We start from the raw sequence: 22778 nt of genomic DNA, 5'->3' as shown, positions 1-22778 counted from the left end.
AGACGAGAAGGTGGCAGTTGCATAGCGACCATGTGTGTCACATTCTCATCTTGTCCTTTGTCTGATTGTGCTGCTAAACATTCACTTAATGCCAGTTACGAGGGCAAGTTTAGTGATGCTTTGAATGAGTGCAGTTCACCGTAGTGACTGCTCCTTCAGTGGCGGCCTGCTAGGCAGAAAAAAAAGTGTCACTTTAAATCAGTGGCACTGCCAACATTATATATTTGTTATTTAGGCAATATTTGCAAAATAGCGACATCATCAATTAAGCAACAAGAAAGAAGGGACCCAAGGGGCTCTAATATTATGTTGGTCACAACCGTACAAAGTGTAACCAACAATGCAGCCAGAAGAAGCATGTGGGGAAATAAACTGTCATGTTTAATTGAAATTTAAGAATAAATAAGGTAAAAGGAACTGTATTACCACGTGTGGTAAACAGGGCTAGGTGGTATCGAAGATACATGTATCTTATATACAGTTAAACCTCGATATAATTAACTTCAATATAACGAAGTATATATACATAACACAACGAAGAAGACAAGTCCACTTGTCGAAGCGTTGGCTCCTGCGTTCACCTTGTTCTCGTTTTGCTCATCGTCCCCAATACATGCATAACGAAGTGTGTTTGTATGCGATTTCAATATAACGAAATTTCACTTCCACCGCAGAGGAATGCCGACACAATAAATTGAAACTTCTGCGGATTCAAATGGGCAAATGGTTGAATTATAAGTGGCTGCTTCCAAACACGCCTCTCAAAGCACACCCAGCGCGACAAGACCACTGAAGTGGAGCCGCATCATGTCCCGTGTAAATTGCAATAAGATTCTATCGTGGCCCGTGCACTTTGTACTTTATGTGCGAGTGAAAGTGTGCGAGGGTGAGACATGAAAGATGGTGGCTTCTTGAGCGCCACCTTCCCACATGAGCAAAGGGAAAGAAGGGGAGGGGAGCTCGCTCGTGGTAACACAATCAAGTACATGCAAAGGGTGGGGTAGGGGGGGAGGGTAAGCTGACATGCGTCGCAATTTCTAGAACGTGTCTTGGTCGTGGCTGCGAGTGGCTGCACATGGCTGCACATGGATGTAAGTGCAGTTGAGTGCATACGTAAAGCTGTCTCCTCATGTGTTTAGTATTGGAGGTTGTGTAATCTTGAGTTTTGGTGACTCGTTGGAGCGAGAGGCAGACAAAGAATTCGTTCCCTGCTGGCGGCGCTTTTCATGATAGCGTCATCTCAGTGCAGGCGAAGCTATCAGCCGCGGGGGCAGAGTGCACGCGAAAGCATGGCTGGCTTCGCTTAATTTGTACCGCCTCTGTGAAGATATCATTGACGTGGTATGAAATCGTATCATTCGTCGCCGATTTTCAAATTCATCAAAACGAATTTATTTCGCATTCATATTTGCTTTGTTCGACTGCCTAAAAATTCGGAAAATTCGGCGGCCCCTTTCCGTGTAAGAAAAGTAGATTGGTGCCAGTACTTATTAGCATAAAAGATCGAATTTCAATACGAGATTTTGATATAACGAAGCAAATTGCAGACATCTTAAGATACTCTTTGGGCATCTCGTATCTGTTTCATGACACATTCAATATATTTCACAAACTTTTGAAGGCTATCATACCTTGTTGCTTATGCAGCTGCTCCTGAAGCTCGTCGAGCTCTACCTGTAGCTGCCGTCGCTGCTCTTCTACCTGGTCTCGCTCATGGCGTGCCTGCAGATGAAGACACGCCCAACTCAGCAGCTGAGGTCAATGACACACACACAAAAAAGATAGGTGCTCCAGCATCTGTCTCAACACTCAACGTATCTTTGTGACCTTTCACCTTCCAAGTGCTACCGCCTTACAAATTTTGGATCATTCGAAATGTCTAATTTCGCATATTGAAAGCTTCAAATAATTTCTCATTTGAGAAATTAAAGAAGTCTTTCTTTTCTCTGTCTTGGAGAAAATTTGAAAAGGCCACATTTCCAGTCACTGCACTTTCCAGGTAAGTACAGCCATCAGCAATATGGGAGGGAACACCAAATTTGCTTCTACAGGGATAACTTGTGATATGTGGATCCAAATCTGACACGTTCGTTGATATAAAGTAGATTTCCCATTCGACACACAGTCGCACAGAGCACTTTTATGCGAGGCACACATATTTGGCCACTAAGATGGCTTTAAAGTAATTCCTTTGTTCCCTTGTGCCCTTTGATATTGCTCGAGGGGGCACATCAAGTTTCCATGTTGCTGGGACAAGGCCCACTGATTGCTAACTCATATTTTCCAGCATATTGCATTTATTTTTTTCAAATAAAATAATGTAACAGAGTTCCAGAATGCGCTTTGACTCCAGAACACAGATGTAAATAGGAGTCTAAATGTATATAAATATAGTAAAACATGCTGTCAAGCAAGCAGCACAAACTCATGGATGCAACTGCCGAAAAATCATTCCACTTGCTGTTGTTTACATGCCTCCACACCAACCTTGAAAATAATTAACCAAGAACTAAAGGAAGAAAGTGTCATCCATGGAAAGTAGCACGGAGCTACAGATACATGTCTCTCAGAAATAGGTGCCACTGTGAGGTGGATGGCATTTTCTCCTTGTTGTAACACTTCCTCCCACTAGCAGACTTCCAAAGAACTACCATATTTACTCGAATCTAACGCGCACTTTTTTTTCCAATAAAATGGGTCTAAAAATATGTGGGCCTAAAAAATACATTTGGTCTAAAACAATGGGTACAATACAATGTGTCTAATACAATGGGTCTAAAAAATACTTCAGAATCGAGTACGGCCCTAAATCTGCATGACCACATCGCCATCGGCATTTCAAAATGGCCACTTCGTATGCGCTTCGAGCCTAGCTGCCGCAGCCTCCTCCATGTGCTATAGTATGTGTGCTTAGGTTAGTTCACCGTCCATCTTCCTGGTCTTCCTGTTTTCTGCATTTGCTCTATCAGCATGGAAGTGCCGACTAAGAAGATGCACCACTTCATCACAACGCCGCAATTAAAAGGAAAGAGATCACGTGAGCAGAGACGGATGGAAGTAGGGCCGCATCACGGGCATTTGGAGTTCTCGAAACTTGCGTGTGGGACTGGCGCAAACAGGAGAAGCTTTCTACTCTGGCCGCTGCTACGTACGGCGTGGCCGTGGTGCCCCTATATTGAAAGCGATCTGCGATGGAGGCAGAGACGACACACCTAGGCGCACCGCGCTGTGTTCTTGTCACTTAGTTCGTGTTGAAGGAAGAGGCCGCAGAAAGGTCAATTCACTCGCTCCTGCTACTGCGCTTCCTGACTCCAGCATTTTGATAAAGAGTTTTCCTGGTCATTGAGTGAGACGTGTTCATCTTTGCCTGTGCGCACATAACACCATGCTTGTTAATTTAGTTAGTAAGCAAATGTTTAAAAGTTTATACGGCTGATAAAACTACTATCCTTACTTTTCGTATACAGTAGTTGTCTGCTAATTTGCTATTGCAATTGATGCTTTGCCTTTCGGACGAAACTGCGACTTCTTTTATTTATCGCAACTTTAGTGCATTGGGAGTAAATCTTTGATTCGCCAAATGAGAGAAAGTTGTATTTCTGTATGAAAGAACGAGGTGCGTGGTACTGTAAAGGACTCTTTTTTTCAGGTCACGGCAAACGGGTGCGTGTTACAATCGAGGACGTCTTTCTTTTTTTCCTTCTTTTGTAATTATGGAAGACGGGTGCGGACACTAGCAAACGTGGCGCACCTGCGCAGCGTCCAGCAGCTCCTGCAGCTGAGCCTTCCTCGCTCCTTCCTCGTCAGCTTCAGTCTCAGCCTCGGCCTCACCTTGTGAGGCAGTCCGGTGCTTCTGGAGGACCTCCAGTTGTGCCAGGGATGATTCGAGCATCTAAAGACGCAGAAACGTTCCTGTCTGAGTCATCTGTGAAAGACAGGCTTAAAAAAATTTTGGGGCTATGTGTAGTCTCGACACTCACATTCTGTTAACCCTTTAGCAGTGAATCCATTATCAAGTTATGCTAGATTTTAGGCGAAGTATTGCCCGGATATTAACATTTTGTTGAAGGAGTACTGACATCACATTATAGGCTTCTTACTTGTTTTTGTTTTAAATTAAGGTATCAACTTTGAAACCCTAGAAAAATATATTGGTAAGCTTCAGAGCACCTTAAATAATTTATTATAACAACTTTTCTGCAACCAGTTTCAGTTTTGTTTTCCAGGCGGTGCACATGTCCTGACATCATGACACCAAAGGTGGTCACGTGGGAGCAGAATATTGTGACAATTTGGCACTCACTTTTGGATTGCTCAGTCGCCTTGCATGCTGAAAATCTGACACAGAAAGTGGTCCCACGTAACCACCTCCTGTGTCGTGATGTTATGACATACCTCACGAGGAACAAAACTGAAACTGGCTTGTAAAAAAGTTATTACAGTAAATTATTTGGTGAACTCCGAGGCTCGCCATTATTTTCTCTAAGGTTTGCCATGTCATGGCAGTAGCCCTTTAACCATTTTGCAGTAAATGCATCGCACATATGGCAGAGTGAATGCGCCTCAGGCATTCATTGCTGTACAAGAAATTGATCAACTGATCGAGTTTAATATACTAAAGAAACATGATAGATACTATGATAGATAAAGTAGCAGAGGGCTTGAGATAAGCTCTGACGACTTCAGGTTCTTTAATATCCATGTAAGTCTAGTACTATAAGTACTATATAAGTACAGTGTGCTTTCGTACATCTACCTTCATCATCATCAAGTACACCTACCTTCATCAGAATGCTGCTGTGTCTACCTAGAATGTAACCCATAAACTCACACTCGGCAAGAGAAGACATGAACAAATGCCAAGGTAGCTTGTATAACAGTTTGTGTGGCATTCCATGAACATCTTGGCAAGTGCCTACATAGAAAGTTGCGTTTGCCTTGTCCCTTTCTGCATCTATGTCTTTGTCTTATTACAGTGGTTTCGTGTTTCTACCAACATGATGTATTAACACACCCAGCAACGCACTCTACTCAACGAGTAATAAGGTGGTCTATTATAGCCCATCTTCACTGAAACTAAATTTATTCGAAAGATCCATTTGACTCAAGCTTCAATACACATCTTACAACTGGAATCCCAGTCAATCAACACCTATCCCTGCCCTAGAACCCATCCAAAATCCTGCTGCTCCTTTTATTTTATGAAATTATTCTCACAATGTAAGTGTCTCAATGATAAAAAATGCACTTGTGTTGCCCAATCTTTCCTAAACCATAAATAAATGCTCCCGTTTAAGCTTGTTCTATAAATTTTACCATTTCAACCCTGAACTAAAAGGGGACCTTTCTTTCTCACCATAAATATGCCTCATCTTGCTTTGATTAGCACTTAATATTTTGTATTGCAATAACAATGAGTCTCTCATACTAAGAACCAGTGCCAAATTGAACTGCCTTCTTACTTCCGATGTTGCTAACCCCGACGAGAAAAAATGTTAGAATGACTGTTCATCACGCATTTTGTTAAACATGCTTCCTTTTCTTCTTCATTCATGAACTGCACAAGTTTGTGCATTTCCGCTACTTCCTGTAATGTCCACATGCACTGGAAGTACTTGAAGTGCACTAAAACCTCGTTATAACCTAGTTAAAAGAGAAGGCACAATTACTTCATTATAATTGCTTTTCACTAATGGGCAACATCGGTCGATGTAGGGGGGGGGAAGGGGGGCTTGTTACCACCGGGTAAGCCAAAGCTGATGCAAAAGTGTATTGCACACTGGCGAGGGACAGCGTAAAAAATTAAAATATCACACTTGTTATCTCATTCTTCTTGCACAAATGCAAGCAGGTAAATTTTATAGGCGCTGTATGTGTAACACAGCTGCAGACCTAAAAAGGCTTTGCAGCAAAGAAGTTTGTGATGGTTTTCTGCCGCGAAATGATCACCAAGTTTGTTATGTACATTTATAGCTCCTTTCTCACTTTGTTAAAATAAAATCTTTAAAGGCATGGGGGTATAAGCAAAATTCGAAAGGAACTTAGATTAATTTGTTATCGCCAATCTGATTGTGATGAGGTCTTAATGTAAATAATTAAATAAATAAATGAGCAGTGCCTAGCGAGCGATGCTAATAAAGGCATACACAGAAGGACATGAACAGAACAGGAGTGGTGAGGGCACAAGAGATTTGTCACCTGGATGCGTGTGTCCTTCTGCTGTAGCTGCTCGGCCATTTTGGCTGCCTCCTCGTTGCTGGCGCTCACCTCCTCACACAGGGCCTCTTGCCTATTCATAAAGAGATGACGATTATGCGGTTGTCTTACTTCAATATGCAATTATCAGCTATCGGGCTTTTATCTCATGTTGTTTTACTATTTGTGATCTTGTAACCATATTTTTTTTGTTCAAATATTTTACTTATAAGCTGTGCCCGATACCCTTCCAAATAAAAAAAAAGTTAAATTATGGGGTTTAACGTGCCAAAACCACTTTCTGATTATGAGGCATGCCGTAGTGGAGGACTCCAGAAATTTCGACCACCTAGGGATCTTTAATGTGCACCTAAATCTAAGTACACGGGTGTTTTCGCATTTCGCCTCCATCGAAATGCAGCTGCCGTGGCCGGGATTCGATCCCACGACCTCGTGCTCAGCAGCCCAACACCATAGCCACTGAGCAACCACGGTGGGTCTTCCAAATAAAACTTTGTTCTGTTTGTTCTATGCTTGTCCTAAAACACTGGTACGCGGGTTTTGCTCAAGTGTTTTATATCAATGCCTTATTTGCTAATTGTGCCGTTTATCTTTTAATGTCACCTATATTTTGTCTTGTTTATCCACACTTGTTCTAACATGCATTTAATTTCTTTTATTCTCTTGTGTTTTTTCCTTGATGCCTCCCTTACTCAATGCCCTGAATAGGGCCTGTAAGGTATCTTCAAATAAATAAATAACTTAAGTAAATAAACAATGATGTTTGCAAGTCAAAAACAAGACAGACAGTTCCACTGTACTGAAACATGCTTTTAAAAAAGCTTTTGAAAAATTTTTAGAACGGAGCTCTTAAGTACCCCTTCCTGTGGCGAGCATCGCCGTGGGTGTAACCAAGCGAATGAGTGCAGTGATGGATGAAAGTGCCAATGTGGAGCGCAGCGGGAATGAAAGACGTGAGGAGGAAGGTGTGGTAAAAGCGTGAGAAGAAATGCATAATGCAGTGACGACGGCTACGAGAAGGCAAGTGCACATCGTCCGGGAGGTCTGTCCGTGGCGGCTTCTGTGAAGCGTGCCCACACATCACTCACACGGTGCCTCTCGCGATCTCCCGATTAGTGAGGCAGTCGCTCCACACTTCGCTACGTTTGCAAGGCGCCGCATGAGACAAATTGTCCATGCCAGCCAATATATAGTGAAATGAAATACGAATAGAGCTGCGCTCAAATTTTGCCTTAGGGAGTATCGTAATTTTTGGTGTACTTTTTTTTAAGACATTGCAGTGGAGATAACGTCCTTTCTCCAGCAACGTATTACTTGCAGCATTAGAAGTCGGTAAATGTGTGGTGTCAGTATATTCAATAAGTGACCTCCAAACGAGGAAAGGCACCGCTGTTGGCTTTAAACATCCCCTTGACGTCCGGAGTTTCTTTTATGTTACCACCTTCCTATTCGCTAGCTTCCCTGAAACAGAATTTTCTCTCCTCTTCTCGATGCATAGCGTGTGCGCGCTAGTATAAAGATGAGGAACACGTACAAGGCCCCGTTAACAGTCTTATATACAAGACACGCGGACTCAAATGAGGGCTCAAATCAAACGAGGGCTCAAATCACCACAGAAATGCCAGAAACTTAATAGCTGCCAGTATGCTTATTAGGCGTCTTGGTGTTCACACCTTGACCAGAGACGATGCGTGCACGCTTGTATAATTAAGGAACATGTACCATGGCCCGTGACACTGGCCCCTTTCCATTCTCGGTATGCTTTACCGCAAGAACTGTTGTATGTTTCACAGCACAACACGGCTGAATTACTACGAAGCTGGCCAGTCAAGCTTGAATTATTCAGCGAAGGCTAATTTTTAAATCAAAATAACAGAGGCCTATAGAAATGTATGGGCACCAGCCGGGATTACGGTCAGGATCGAATTAACTGAGAATTCTAATTAACCAGAGTAAAATTAACTTAAGTTTACTGTACTACTTATTTATAACCAACTTAGCTAAAATAAAATTGCACTGCAGTTGGCCTTTAACTAGAGTAAGTCATCCATCCAGAAGTGGTTCAGAGAAAAGAGACAAGACAGTAAAGGGCTTTCCTGTCTTGTCTCCTTTTTCTGAACCATTTCTGTGCTTGCTTTTGGAAGATATGTTGAACCAACTAGCTCAACAGCTTACTATTCTAAAGCTAATTTCCTCCATCCATTCATGAACCATGCAAGGACGACATAGCGACTGACTTGCGCTTGAGTGCTTCCAGCTCGCTCCAGAGCCGGTCGCTGGTGTCCGTAGCATCAGAGAGGCTCTGCTGCAGCGACCGCTCCTGAGCCTGGCTCTCGGTGGCCTGCTCTCGCCAACGGTCACGCTCCGTGCATGCCTCAGTCAGCTGCTGCTCCAAGGAGGCCAACGCAGCGCTCCGCTCACTGGCTTCAGCCTCCCTCTCCAGCAACTGCACACACACACACACGCATATGATGAGGAGGGTCACAAGCTGACCATACAGCTGTCAACTGTCAAAAAATTGCAGAACACTTCGATACAATATGTCAACTCCACCTCCTCTTTAACCAAGGGTCATCTTGATCACTTCCTGCTACACTTTTCTTCACTATAAACCTTGTGCACTTCCTTTATTTCAGTTATTTCCTTTTTGCTGATTATTATGGGGTTTGTTGCACTGCACAAATAGTCAAACCTTGATGTATTGAACATGCATACAACAAATTTAGGGATACCACAAATTAAATCTATTGCAAATATCTGTTAGTGATAAATATATGCTTATAGCGAATATTCAATATGACTAAGATATTTTCATGCCAGATGCGACATTATTATACAGCAGACTTCCGTTAATTCGACTCCCATTAACTAAATTTCGGTCAATTCGATGCAGGACGAGGGTACCAGCCGGCGGCAGTGCATTTCTAGGGGACCAAAGTTTCGTTATGTTGATCCTAAAATTTTAAAAAAAATTAATTCTGGGGTTTTATGTACCAAAACCATGACATGATTATGAGGCACTCCGTAGTGGGGGACTGGAAATTTTTACCACCTGGGGATCTTTAACAGGCCCCCAATGCACGGAACACGGGAGTTTTTGCATTTCGCCCCCACTAAAATGCCGATGCCGCGATTTGATCCCACAACCTCGTGCTTACCAGCGCAACACCACAGCAGCTAAGCCACCATGGCGGGTGATCCTAAAATTGGCTTTCACCAGATAACTCGAACTTGACCAGTCTACAAGCAAGCGCCTGATCACTAATGGTGACTGCAATAGCGACCCCCTTAGTGGCATCGTCTGTCCTGGCAGAGCCTAGGGGACAGCGAATGTATTAAACACACACCAGCTCCTGTCGAAAATGCCTATTTTCAACCTGCCCTTCAAGCAATAACTTTTCAACCTTCAAGCAATAATTGTAGCTCATAAGGTCTGATTACAGTGTTTATCCGATTCTAACATGCGACTTTTTTTTAAGGAAAATTGGGCCAAAAATTACCAGCCCTGTGCAACTGGGCCCATTACCTAAAGCACCTTCGCGGCGTTTGTATGCTTTACCATATATCACAGATATATTGCGGCAAAACTGACTTTAAGAAACTGGCCGCCATTGTGCGACACATGTTTAGACTATTCCTCTTGCTGCAAAATTGGGTGCACATTACAATTTCTACTTTGCTTACAAGCTTTAATGTCATTTTTACATTAATTTTCTAATCTGTATGCATAGAAAGTGTACGTGCATTTGATTCAGGGATGTGCGAGAATCGGGAAAATAACACCAAATGAATCAGCGGTGTTTTCTGGCATTCTTACTGCATCTTGTTTAATTTGACTAGCAGGATAATTAAATCAATTTTGTATGTAGGTCTCGTGAAATTAATCAAAGTCCACTGCAATGAGGTATGACTGTGAGGTATGATCAGTAACATATAGTAATTGTATTTATTGCTAGTAACAGTTTTTCCATTATTGATTCTCATTGTTTGTACTAGACCGGTTACTAGCCACTTAGGCTATCTGTCCGAATATCCATGCATAATTTTTTCTATGTTATACAGTTTTCTATGATTCATTGAACAGCTTCCTTCAATTCTCAGAGCAGGCAAGCAAAGCTGCAACACAATGATCAACATTAGCCTAATTACCTCTTCTACAGGAAGGGCCTGCAGTGAAGTTAATTAGGCATAGCACATACCTCAGCCCTGCATAAGCTGAGCTCAACATATGCCAGAAGATTTTATAATAGAGGTCCATAGATTCGATTTTTCGGTTAATTCGATCCTGCATGAAGGTCTTGGCCAGTGCCCATACATGTATATAGGCGTAAACTTGAATTATTTCGACCTCAATATTGGCCTTCGCCAAATTATTTCGAACTTGACTGGTTTGCTTCGCTGCAATACAGCCGTTTTATGCGGTGAACATACAAGTTGATGCTGCGAAGCGTACCAATAGTACAAGAACAAAATGCCTAATAAGCATACTGGCAGCCATTCGCAGCTGTTTCTGAAATTGCTGTGGCAATTTCGGCCCATATTTTGCCCACCATGCGTGTCCCGTATAGGAGACTGTCAACTGGGCCTAGTACGCGTTCCTTATTTTGATACAAGCATGCATGTGCCATGCACCGAGAACAGGAGAGTGAAACAGCGAATCCATCGCTGTTTTGGGAAAGACAGCAAAAAGGAAGGCAGTACGATAAAAAAACACACAAAAAGTTGAGGGGATCTATAAAGCCAACAGAAGAATGGAGGTCTATAGAAAAATCTGAAAGACTACCAGTAAACTTATTGGGTGCCTCGGTGCTCGTACTGTGACTGGAGATGGTGCATGTATAAATTATAGAACACGTTATGTATAAACAACGCCACCGTTCCCCGCTCGGTATGCTTCACCGCATATTGTTAGTATTGCGGTGAAGCTAATGTTAAAGGCAAAAACTGCCAAGTGAATTTGCGACATTAAACGCAAATAAGCTGATGTGGACTGTTTAAATACCATTCCATGAACTTCATAACGCTTCTTTCGTGCCAAGAAAAGATTTAGTTTATGAGAAAATTGCACCTGAAGGGATTGTATACCTTTATCGTAATTCAAATCTCCCGCCACCTGACTGTTGCATATGCTATCACCGCCCTTTGTTGCTTTCGGTGAATAAAACTGCGTCAAACAGACGGTGGTACGATTTTTTGCCCAAAATTCAAATACGCAGCTGTGGAGAAACCGAGCCAAGACAGAGTGGCGGATTCACCACTGCAGCTGCTCTTGGTCAAGTGGTTTGGACCGTTCGGGCATGCTCAAGATCCCATGGAAGTAGAATTCTCTGCTACTTGCAGTATGTGCAAATTTCGCGAGACAGCCATACCAGCACAGTACTAAGTGATAGCGAAACTACTGAAGCATGAAAGTGCAGTTGAGCTAAAACAAAACCTTTCGACCACCTGTGTTGTATTGTCAAGGGTAATGCCAATGTGTTTATTCTAGAAATGAAATAGAGTGGACAAGTAGCATTTGTTTCCGTCTTATAATGCAATACAAAGATGTTTTTATAACAAGTGGTAGAGTACTAGTGACAGAATTTAAACGAGGAGTGCCTTCGTCATCAGACAAGTGCTTGAATGTCCTGGGGGAGTCTCTAACCGTGTCCTGCATTTACTTCAATTTATCAATCACTGAGGCTCTGACAGCAATAACATTGACGCTTTAGAGATTCTCAAGCATTACTCTATCACTTTAGCTTGACTTACTATTTAAATTTAGTGCCCCTTTAACAGAATGTTATCAACTTTTTTCTGACATTTGTATAATTCAACTCGCCACATAATTCGACAAGTTTCATCGGTCTCGTCAGGATCGAATTAACGTAATTCTACTTTATCATATATTTCAGTGCCACCCTCCAGTGCATTTTCATTCTCTAGGCACACATTATTAAGTTGACCACCAGTCATTCCCTCCACTCGATACATGATTTTTTGAACTCCAATTCTACCTTTTAATTTCGCATAACATATCATGAACTTGACTTATTTCTCTAATTTGTGCTGCACCGTCACTGTCTCAATGTTAACATTACATCCAACTTTCTTTTCCATTGTTGGTTGCAGTGCAACACGACATGGGCATACTGCACTCAACATTGGTCTGCAGAACAACTGGGATCAAGAATGCTCTTGAATGAACAAGGTATAAACTGTACAGATGCCTGTTACTGTCAGCAAACATTACACTGCGAGCGCGCTTACAAAAGTAACTACCTCTTTCTTGTATCTTTCCATTTTTCTTATCTACTTCCCTATTTTTCCTTCCTCAAGTGTAGGGTCGCACACCGGGTGTGGCCTTGGTCAACCTCTCTGCTTTTTGTAATTGTTTGTCTCTTTATCTACCTCCTGTCATCACTGTGATGTGCACTTCCACGAGAGATACGTGAAAAGAAATGGGTATTCATGCCTCAACAAGTTGAATGGCTCTCTTGCAGAAGGATAGCAATTAAGATATAAAAGAGTATACCTGAGGGAGATAGATGTGTTCCCTGGCCTCAATTAACCTAGTGTGACCTGGATTACCTGACCTTCCCGCAAGTGAGCTCGCTGCCCGACCACAAGATGAGGCCCTTCCTTGCAATCATTTATGGAGCAGGCAATGCTCCTCGAAGTGTTTAGTTCTTATTGTTTTTGCCAATAAATAACGTTTCAGTGTACGCCGTCATGGGGAGCGTGTTTACCAGGCAACTGAGCTTGGTTAGAACCAAAGCTTGCCTCCACCCTAGCCACTGGCAGGGCACACCTCAAATGACACAGAAAGTTGCCCACGAGTATCCCATGCCCGTTTAAAGCAAGATATATTCCACTACTGCATAGGGCCCCTAACCTTTACCAGTGAAAGAAAAGGGAGGGCAGCGTGTACGTGAACTCACCGTCTTCTGAGCCACAGCCAGGGCAACTTGGCTGGCCTCCAGCTTCTGTGTCTGTTCAGACACGCGAATGCGAAGCTGCTCTAACTCCTCTTCTTGGTTCTGCAAGAGCCACAAGGGAAGCAGAGGTCACATGACTACTTAACCAGAGATGCACTCTGGGCACCTTCTCAACAGTATAATGCAGCTCACCCACATATATATGCACTGCATAGCCCTACAATGAGTTGGAAGCATCAATCTCCCATAGTGAGCAGGCAGTGAATCTCTGGCGCAAGAGTCAACACAACCAACGTAAGTCCATCAATGTAATGGAAACCAATAGAACAGGAGAGAAACACAAATATAAGAATGGCTGTGTGTTAGCCCCATGACTTTTAATTGGTAGTAAAACAGGTCAGGAGGTGATATGCAATCACTATACAGTAAAACCTCATTAAACCGTACCCGCTTAAACAGTAGTTTCGGTTTAAAAGTAGCAAAGTCAATTCCCCGACTCAGCGGCCGTTGAACATAATGTATTTTGTATCCGCATAAACCGTACCAGCTTATTGCGTACGCATCGGTTAAAACGTAGCGTTTCCACTTTTCGTCGCGCAAACACGGCGGTGCGTCGTCTCCATCGGGCGGCCCAGCAGAACAACGAGCCTCAGAGATCGGTACAACGGCCTCCAAGCGCCCTGTGCGTTTGCACGTGAAGCCGCATCAACATCAACATCATTTCGACGCCGTGCCAGAGAGCGTATGGAGTGTTGTGGCGTCGTGCAAGCGAGGACTCATGTCATGCCGAAGCTCGGATAAAAAAGACGCCGGGTGCTCAGCATAGAAGAAAAATTAGACATCGTCCGTGCTATCGAACGTGACACGAAGAAGTCGGCGTTGGCCCGCGACATGGATCTGCTGTTGACTACAGTGTGGGGCATTTGGAATGCGAAGTTGCTCGGCAGCGCTGCTGCGACCGCGAAGAGATGTCGGCTACGAGGTTCGACTTTTCGCCATCGTTGCCTCTGTTGTTGCCGAAGTGTCGACTAGCGACAGTGATGAGGACGACACGGAAAGCGACAGCACGGGCGATTCACGCCCGACAGTGGCATAAGCTGCGCGCTACGTCAGCCTCATGAATGCAATCGTCGCAACGAGAACAGGGGCACGATAACGTAACTATTCCAAACGAAAAGTTTCCGAACTCCGGCACCTGACAATGAAAAAGGTGCCCCGGGACTTATGCAGCACTACTGCGCGCGTGCACGGAGAATACGTAACGCCAACGAGGACTGCCGTGCGAGTGTTTGCCGAGAGGAGGGGGCTGGCTGAGAAGCTGGCACGCAGCTTCAGTAAGTTTGAGGCTGCTGTCGTCGTGCTAGGCCGCCGCGGCATCAAACGAAAATAACATTTATGTCGCGCGAAGTGAATAAATACTGCATGTTTTTTTCCCCTTTCATCCCACTCTCTCTGAGTTCCGTTTTCGACAGGTAAGTGGGCGATCTCATGCTGTTTCGGTTAAACAGTAGTACCGTTTAGTACGTACTTTTTCTGAGCTCCGGCCGACTACGGTTTAACGAGGTTTCACTGTACGTGAATTATTCCATGTCGAACTTCATAACACAGTGATAAAATCAGAGTGTGTATCACATTTCACATGACTTCTGAGATAGACGAGTACTGCTGTTGCAACAGCATGCCACGCCATAACCTCGAAGGCCATGGTTTCAATCCACTGCAATGTCGCTGCTTGTCTGCAGACAAGCAAAGCAAGCTGCATGCATGCTTTAATGAGTAATAAAGGTAAAGTTTGTTGTAACAAAATGAATTCAGAGTGGCTAGCAATGATAAAACTATGAAACATTTACTTGCATCAGTTTACCAGTGCTCTGCTCTGCACCACACTACCCAAGCTGTGATATGCAAGTGACGCAGGACCGGCTGCCTCACCTGGACTTCCTCGCGGAGCGTGTCGAGCTCATGTTCGTGTTGGGACAGAGTACGACCTCCCCGATCCGCTTGTGCCTTGGCCTGTACCAGCTGCTCCGACAGTACCTGCCGCTCGGTCTCCAGGGTGAAAAGCCGCTGCTCCAGTATGGACATGTTGCCTGTATGGACCAGAGTTGATAAGCTTGTTTATTCCACACTCTTAACTGTAGCCATGAGCTTCCCCCAAAAATTGCCAGAGTGAACTCTGGTGGTGGTAGTGTCTAAGAAATCTGCAAGTATATGGCAGTTCAGTCAGCATGGAGTGGGTTATACTCACTTATTTGCACATCAGTCCTTCTGGCTTCAAACAACTTTGCAATTGTGCCACTTGGCCATTTTAACAAGACATTGCACTATGAATGCAACAATTCTGATGATTACGCATGTGCACCAACACTTATTGCTTTTCCATGTTTAGAAAAATATGATTGCTTGTCAATTTAGAAAGGTAAAGCACAATAACTAATGCCATAAGAATGCCTCAAAACACATGCATGAAATCTAGACAAATCCATGCAGTACCACCCATCATTCCCATGGCAGCTGAATGAGCACAGTCCCTCAAGTAATTTTTGTAGAAAGCTCTATGGCTGCGAGTTTTGTTGACTACCATTGTGACTTGCACATAATGTGTGATAAAGGTATTCTAATGAGCACATCATCATGGAAGAAATGTGTGGAAATCCCCACTTTTCCAAGCCAAGATTTCATCCCAGATTTGCATCATGAGAACACTGTTGTCCCACCATTATGATGTGTTGTGTGAACCATCCTACCATTTTCATCCCATCATTATCAGCATAATCATTCTTCCATTGTCATTGTCGATGGGTCAGCTTCTGGGCCTTATGGATCAGCTTTGGTGGGCTTTATGGCTCCTCTCTTAGCAGCTCTCATGTACACACATACACACACACAGTCTCGCCGAAATAAAATTGTGGAAATTGACATTCCTTCTTTTTCTACATATGAAAGCCATAATACTGGCTACAAGACAAGGAATCGAGAACCACTAATATGACATAAGGTCATAAGACATTGGAAGTTCAGCACACACAAGAACCTTTAACAGAGCCCTGTGTTGCACTGACAGTAATGCTTCCAGATGTAGCCAGTGGAATGTGAGATACGGACAATTAACTAGCATCGGTCAAGTTCACGGTGTCTACGAAGCTGACATTTCCAAATTCCCCAAGCTTTCCAGGTTTTACCTGAGTGCCTTTGCAAAATTCCCTGAGTGAAACAGAACTCTGTTTTATGTCAAGACGGGCTCACACCATGTTGCCCAATGCTATCACTCTCTAGTAAGCATGTTAAAAAAAAAAGACTTAATCCAGTTTGAATAGTCTTTAAGCGCTTACTTTATTCAAAAAGGAAAACAGAAGGAAGGGGTTAGTAAACTGCACAGTGAATAAAATACCTTCGAAAAGAATGGTAAAACCCACTGCAAATCGAGTTGAGCATTCTCCAATACGAATAAAAAGGAGATGCATACTGAATGAAATATTTTCGAATATGAACTATTTCTATCATCTGATAGCAAGCTCATTGGTATGAGGCCCGAACTTTGTCACAAATAAGTTTTCTCTCAACAGCTGGTAATTAAGTCAACCTCAACTGTCCTGACATACTCTCAGCCCCCGCACAATGCCTCAGTGTTGCACTTCACTGATTTAAAGATTTTATTTTGGTTTGGATGATGGGCACCTGCATCTCAACGTCAGCCATCATGTTATTTTTTTTAGCTCAAGCTCCTTCAAAGAAGTGGCAGTACGTTTCCTTTCCCGTTCATTCCTCAATGTGTAGGTCCTTCCTGTTCTCGTTGTCCTTTCGCCGCGCGTTTGCCCCACGGACTATTTGAAGCATCCTCTTGGTTAGTTGTACAGTCAACATACGACTTTTGGCACTCCCTAGGGGCCGCAAAAACATCCGAAAAACCGGGCATTTCGAAAAAGGGAGGATGACAAAAAAATGAATGCATGTCTTTTACTGATCTTGAGGGCTCAAAATCACCACAGACACATCCGAAAAAGCTCTGAAGGACTGTCAGAACCCTTATTAGGCACATCGGTGCTCGTACTGCGACAGGAGAAGGCGGGTGCACGCATGTATAATTAAGGAATACGTACTGTGTCCCGTGACAACAGCCCCTTCCTACGCTTGTTATGCTTCACCGCGTAACAATTCTGTATTGAGGCAAAGCTGACTTTCGGGACACGGCACTATGCAACGCGCCGTGCTTTCCGAGCTCCAAAGCCAGTCGCCAGGACCAGAAAGGCGGAGTCGGTGCCATTGCCGACAGCGGCGAATCCTTTCAATAAAAACACGACATCAAATGGCAAGAAACTTAATAGCGAACGCCGAAGCAGCTACGCCTGGCGTTGCTGCGGTGATGGCTACGGCTGCCAGCGTATCTGTGTGAGAGCGCAGGTTCGAGGCGGCCAGATACTCAAAATCGAAAGTGGTGGCTTTTACTAATGCCGCTTCGGACCTGCGGTCACGGCAAAAATTCCGGACAATCGGACAGCGAAAGGCTCTTGCGTCCGCAATTCCAGACGTTCTTATACATTGACCCTATGGTATACGTGGTGGTGCCGCCAAGCCTTCGGACGTCCGGAAGTCGGTCGTTGACTGTACAATGGCAACTCCTCCAGCCGTCGACACGGCGTCAACGACGATTCGTTACGATTCCTCTCTGTTTTACTCGAGCCAGCTAACGTTATCGCGACCTTCGTCCCCTTTCGATAAAATTGCAGCAAATTTTCCTGATAAAAGCAAAAATTCCCTGAGTATCTCCAGACTATTCAATATCCCTGAGAATTCCCGGTTTTCCCGGTTGGTAGACACCCTGAAGTTCTCCGAACGCAACCACTCGCCGTCGCATTCCAATTATGGCACGCAGGCACACGTCGACCATGCTATCAGACCCATCAGACAGGTTGGCTATCCCGCCCTTGTATGCCGCGTGTGGAGCTTTTGTCTCCTCCTGCATGATGTTTCACGAAATAGCAACTGGAAGCCAGCACGGTTCGAGGTCGCTGACCCTCGCAGAACTGGAATGTTGTTCAGGACAACTAGTCCGCTCCAATTGAGCGCCTACTAGGCAAGGAGGCAATGCCGAACGGAGGCCGCCATTGGAGAATAGAGCCCATAAAAATATTGGCCGAATATGATGGGGCTTGCACGGGCCATACTATGGATGAATATGACACTTGCACATGCTCGACGATTGGCTGAAAATTACGTGACCCTGACAGACTGAAGGGGTTATGAGCCAGAGAACCATCAGGAAGAGAGAGACATTGTTCTTGCCGTGGGACCAGCACCCGATTTTTAACAATGACTCTTTACTGTTAGAGGCTCGATTGCGCACCATTTGGACGACACACACATAAGAGAAACACGCACCTTGCCAAGGTTGAAGACTGGGCGGGTTGGTATAGCATATTAGAATATATGGCAGTTATAATATGCTATACCAACACGCCCAGTCTTCAACCTTGGCAAGTTTCGTCTTTACTGTTATTTTGCTTTGTTCTATTCCTGTACATAATGTAAATAAACCTTCATTTATTTAAGTCCCCCTCAGGGTCAGCCAACTCCCGCACTCAACGATGAGATCCAAATAGGGGCCAGTACTAGAACTGTCATCCTTGATCTCTCCAGCAGAATATCAGAGCCGCTTGGCTATGGCAAATGAGCACTTGTGTACACAAGACAGTGAAACAGGACAGTGTACAGAAGACAGTGAAACCCATGAATGCAGTGTGGTTCTATAATGGAGCAAAAGCAGATTTCTTTAATGCTGCGATACTGTGGTGTGCACATATATATAAATGTGGTGTAAAAAGAATGAACATTCAGGTATAAGTCAGCACTTGTCCTCTTTTGATGTGCCTTTCTTCATTACTCGTCTTTTGTTGTTTTTTTGCTTAAAACCACCACCATGTGATCAGGTCGACATGCTGCCGAAAGTACTTGGACAACCTTGTCAACAACATGCAGCACCTCCACAGAATTGCATCAAACATAGGATCCTTACCTGCGAGCAATGATGCTTTTCGATGATGCTGAAAAAAAAATAAAGACCAAAGTTATAAACATCTCAGCAGCATCAACAGCATTAAAGCTTAAAAAAAATACAAGTACCAATAATCTGATTAAATGCTGCATCTTAATGCTTCCCACAGCAGTAACCACAACACGTGCGGCCTAAACCCTGGGCCAATGCATAGGGCTTACGGACTTGGGAAAGTTATGTTATGCGCATGTTTTGTTGTGCTCACGGTTTGGTTATAATTAACAGAGTATGAAACAGAATTATTCTGGACTATTTCTAGAGAGTGCACTAAAAGTTAGTGACACGGATCCCAGACTGACGTGGCACATTCTAGTGTGGCGTCAGCTTCTTCCTTGGAGTATTTGCTTCTGCAGAGTGCGCCTGGGGGCATGTACCAAAGGAGCAGCTACGTTTGCTGCCATGATGGAATGAGGAAGCTTTTCGTTGGCCTGGTGTTCTCAGGGCATGTGACCAAATAAAGGTGCTCGGTACCGCACATGCCTTCACTCGAGTTTCTTCCCTGGTGTTAAAATTATTTAAACACACTATTTAAGACATTTAAAGATACATTTAAGAAATACATTTGAGGATTATGTTGTGTTTAAGTAAAGAAAGGCCAAACAACAATGAAGCATGGGGGTAAATAAGTTCAGACAACCACACACTATGCTCACTTATCTTTCACCTACCCTTGCACTATTTTACCTTGCCCCGACTATTAGTGAACCAACTTGTGAAGCAGACACATGCCAATGTTTGCATGTTCTCAAATGTTGAATCCAGTGGCATGGCCATAAAGTGCACAAGATGCTGTCAATGAGGAATGACGCTCTGTCATATGGCTTCTGCCTCTTCTCATTCCAGCACTTCGAACTGGTGTCAATGTGCCAGTCTCACATGAAGTACTAGTTACTAGGCACCCAGCAGGCTTCTCTCTTCCTCTACCCCCAATCAGCAACAAGAGAATACTTTTTTTGCTACAGCTGATGCGTGTTTAGACCAGAAAGATGTGCAAGCAAAGTGGATGAAGACATCCAAGACTACACACATATACACACACTCCCAAGCTAAAATTGAACCCATTGGGCAGTGAACAGACATAACACAGAAGAAGACAGACAACAGAGTGTCATGTTTTTTGTTATGACTCTTCTATGGATGGTAACATGTTCAATTCTGATGTTCACCAACTAAACCAATGCCGCACTGATTTAGAATATACACGCCTTCCAACCTAGCTTGTCTGGAGAAGTACACAGACAGTACTTCTTACACCCTGAGCACATGCACAGAGCAATGGGATACTACAAATTACACTCGGAAACAACCTTCCAAATAACTATATAAACAAAACATACAAATAAGCCAGAGAAGGCACAAGCAAAATTATTTATCTTTAAATGAAATGCAGAAACAATTAGAAAAAGACGAAAAGTGGAAAAGAACGAAAAGGACAAAAAGATAACTCACCGAAGGTGGGAGCTGAATCCCCATCTTTTACAATACATGTGCGGCACTTTACAAGTTAAGCTACAGTGGTGGTTGTCCACTTCCCTTTTTCTTACCATTTCTACATTTTATTAAAACCTGAAAAATAATTCCCCCTATGCTTTTTCTCTGGCTTAATGTCATATGGTTGTAACTAACAAGCAATTGAGCCCCTGGGGTCCTCTCAGTCTTCTCACTCATTCCAGAGGACTGAGTTCTTGCTGGGAGGCACAATACATGGTCTTTTGTTAGAAGTCTACGGCATTTTGGGATAACAAATGCCTTGGCCAACTCACACACCCAGCTGTATCCCTAGCACTTTAAAATACTGCAACAATAAGTTATTTGGAAGTATGAGCCTGTCTGTGTCACCTGTTTGTCTTGTTTGGCTATCACTGTCAAGTTCACATATTACAAACTTTTCTGGTCTAAACAAAAACAACACAAGCTAATACAATTCCAGCAGAAGCCACCAAGGATGACTGTGCAAGTTAGTCATATTGTTTTGCTTATTCTGCTACATTTATTATGTGGGGAGGATGTGGTTTGACGCTAGCCATCTTTGCCTCTCTCCTCTTCCCATGTGTTGACATCACTTTTGCCAACCAATCATATGCCTCCATCATATCTGCACTTCGCCCTTCCGTCATTACTCTCCCTTTGATCCCTCTTGTTACTGTTTACCATGTTAGATCTCAGTCTGCCAACCCCAAGAACCCAGGAAAGTAGCTAAAGAAAGCCATCACTTTAAAAAAGTTGCAACAAGGCTCACCAGCCAAGCAGCACGCAGGCTGATTGCCAGGCTAGTAACCAGCAGGGCACAGCAGGCCAGCAGCAGTGGCGATGAAGACGGCAATACAGGCCTGGCCAGAGCTTCCCGCAAAGGCTCGGGGAACTGAAACACCAGACATCAACAAGCACAAATCATAAGGTTGTGCACAGAGCCTGCAAATACGGAGTGTTAAACTACAGCACACTTCGAACATGCCTCATATTACACATTCCTAACAATAGTTTGTCTCTGCAGTTTTCATTTTGCATTTTGTGAGAGCATATGTACTGAAACATTGTTGGTGGCTGCTGTTAGTTGCAGAGTTGCTTATTTCCTGCTGCGTTTTGGTGTTGCTGCTATGTACATGTTCATTTTGTACAAGTGCACATCTGGCTGTGCTTGTTTCTTCACATTTTTAGCACATTTGAAGGTGCTCAGATTGCTTTTTACAGTAAAATATGAATTGCCTACTAGTATTTCAAGCAATACTCGTGCTTCTTCAATGTATTGCTGCAATATTTTTAGTGTACTTCCCAGTTTGATTGCAACTTGCATAACAAGTGCATAAAATCTCACCTACTTTGTCCAATGTGGCTGCAGTACATTATGAATGAATGAATGAATGAATGCATGAATCAATCAATCAATCAATCAATGGCTTATGGCAATTCAGTGGGCAAACAGGCACGTTTCAAAACTGCTCTAGCATGGCTGTGCACCCTCTAATGATCAAACAAGAAGACAATCTATTGTGCAAGCATGAACACATTTGCTGCTTACCTAATGTGAACAAACAAATCTCACAGACACAGCAACAGTTTGGCACACAAGAAAGTTGAAACATTGGCAAGATTTCATTGAATTTTCTCTCCATCAACTATTTGTGTCCCATTTCCAAAGGCAGTCACTGTTTCCTCCCATGTCACCTTTTATTTATACACTGTTTCTCAGCCTGTCTAGCTATTTCAAGCAGCATTGCATCAGAGCAGAAACCTCAGTCAGCAGTGGAAACAGTTGCAATGCTAGGTGGCACCACAAAGTAGCATCATTCTATGGTTCACTTAAAACATGTTCAAATAAAGTAACAAGAAACACTTGAGGATGTAAACTCCCCATTGGCATCAATAACCACATGATGTCTCATTGCAAAACAAACAAACAAATAATAAATAAATAAATAAATAAATAAAAGCATAGAAATAGGGTGTGGGTGCAAATTACAGGCAGCATCTTGTTGCATGAAATTCAAGCATAATTTGCTGTAACCACCATGACAACAGGACAGCAGCCATATCAACTGTAATATAATGCTGGCATGCAACAGAATCCACAATCACAGTATATGAGGGACTCA

General features: G+C 43.4%; 1 protein-coding gene across 1 annotated transcript in view; it reads right to left on the bottom strand.

The window, feature by feature from the left end:
* Positions 1–22778, bottom strand: part of LOC126545092 (uncharacterized) — a 44202-nt gene that overhangs the window by 13421 nt on the left and 8003 nt on the right. The window contains exons 6-13 of the mRNA XM_050192796.3: positions 21425–21547; positions 19147–19174; positions 15066–15223; positions 13137–13235; positions 8454–8662; positions 6199–6289; positions 3752–3892; positions 1632–1722 (exon numbers count right to left, since the gene is read on the bottom strand). Of these exons, the coding sequence (XP_050048753.1) occupies positions 1632–1722; positions 3752–3892; positions 6199–6289; positions 8454–8662; positions 13137–13235; positions 15066–15223; positions 19147–19174; positions 21425–21547 (940 nt within the window). The remainder of the gene's footprint in view (positions 1–1631; positions 1723–3751; positions 3893–6198; positions 6290–8453; positions 8663–13136; positions 13236–15065; positions 15224–19146; positions 19175–21424; positions 21548–22778) is intronic.

This window comes from Dermacentor andersoni, chromosome 10 (genome assembly GCF_023375885.2).
Source record: "Dermacentor andersoni chromosome 10, qqDerAnde1_hic_scaffold, whole genome shotgun sequence".
NCBI classification, from domain to species: domain Eukaryota; kingdom Metazoa; phylum Arthropoda; class Arachnida; order Ixodida; family Ixodidae; genus Dermacentor; species Dermacentor andersoni.
The sequence above is the reverse complement of the archived record's forward strand: the minus strand, read 5'-3'. Positions and strand labels throughout refer to the sequence as shown.